The 1,327-nt window shown below is 40.7% G+C and overlaps 1 protein-coding gene across 1 annotated transcript in view; it reads left to right on the top strand.

Moving 5' to 3' along the window:
- The window catches only part of avpr2b.1 (arginine vasopressin receptor 2b, tandem duplicate, 1), a 6,138-nt gene extending 5,079 nt beyond the window's left edge, over positions 1 to 1,059 (top strand). The window contains exon 2 of the mRNA XM_014009444.1: positions 705 to 1,059. Within this exon, the coding sequence (XP_013864898.1) occupies positions 705 to 913 (209 nt within the window). The 3' untranslated portion in view covers positions 914 to 1,059. The remainder of the gene's footprint in view (positions 1 to 704) is intronic.
- Positions 1,060 to 1,327: the final 268 nt, after the last annotated feature.

Below are 1,327 nucleotides of genomic sequence, written 5' to 3'. Positions count from 1 at the left end.
AAATATGGAAAAGTTCAAGGGGTATGAATACTTTTGCAAACCACTGTATGTATGGATCACTTGGGTTGTTACCAACATCTGGTGAAAATTTCATGTCATTAGCACCTCTAGTAATATATTTACTGAGAAAAATGTTGACGTGTTTAATACTTATTTTACCCGCTGCATGTAGCACCAGATCCTACAGATGTAACCTCAGGACACTGTACAGGTAAACTGTCTAAACTGTGAATTCAAATTCAAAATAGATTCAGACTCAAACCTAATTAAAGCTCATTTAAATACATTAGATTAGAACACAACACCAATCAGTCAGTGTATCACAAAATATCACTTTGTAAAAAGCTGACAAATAAAAACCCCAGCAGATTTGTTAAATCTAAACTTTGGTGCCATGGCCCTTCCTGAGCAGAACGTGGGTGAGCGTGGGGAACAATGACTCTCCTTCAACAGAAAGACACAGTCAGCAGYACCAGAACCAGAACTTATCTGCTAGGCTTTTAAAGGAAACAAATAAGTTTGTGTAATAACTCACAGGGAAACAAGGGTTCTGATTGTTTATATACAATTAGTACATAGATCTTAACTACAGACTGAGTTACTCAGTATCACCTTTTTATTTGTTTAGCTCATTTCATTAAAAATAATCAGAAGCTGGTTCTCGTCTCCAACACGTCCCATCTAATCCTCCTTTGTCTCTCCAGCTGCCACCTTCACCATCTTGATGCTGCTCGCCAGTCTGAACAGCTGTATGAACCCCTGCATCTACCTTGTTTTCAGTGGGAAGTTGCCCAGGAGACTGCTGGCTGTGATGTGTGCAGGTGAGCCTGACCTGAAGGAGTCCATGAAGGAGGAGGCCACCACGGTCAGCTCCCTGTACATCAGCCTCAAAGGCCTGTCGGACTGCAYGTAGAAGTCCTAAAATCAAGCCTCCGTTGAACACTGGAAACTTCAGCCTCGGGGAAATCCAGATAAAACTGTTTCTTTTAATAAAATAAAAGGGTAAGATTCTGTGGGTTRAATGTGAAAAAGTTAGTCAAGTTTCATTTGATCAGTAAATTGTCTCATTGAGTTGTTTTTTCCCCCTTAGATTTCATGAAGCAAATTATGAGCTAAAGTGTTTGTTTTAKTTTGATAAATGTGCTGATTAGGAAAAAAAAGTGTTACAGAAAATATAAATGTCATGAAATGAAGCTGCAATGTGCTCAGGTATCAACCACCTTGATTTTGAATTTCAAAGTTTCAGGGTTGCGCCCTGGGGGCCCGGACCTCTGTGCCCTTTCCTGGATCTGCTCTGCTGTGGCGGGTGCTGGTGGGGCCCATGAGT

Source organism: Austrofundulus limnaeus, unplaced genomic scaffold (assembly GCF_001266775.1).
Source record: "Austrofundulus limnaeus strain Quisiro unplaced genomic scaffold, Austrofundulus_limnaeus-1.0 Scaffold58, whole genome shotgun sequence".
NCBI lineage: Eukaryota > Metazoa > Chordata > Actinopteri > Cyprinodontiformes > Rivulidae > Austrofundulus > Austrofundulus limnaeus.
Note: the sequence above shows the minus strand (reverse complement) of the source record. Positions and strands in the feature narration are given on the sequence as shown.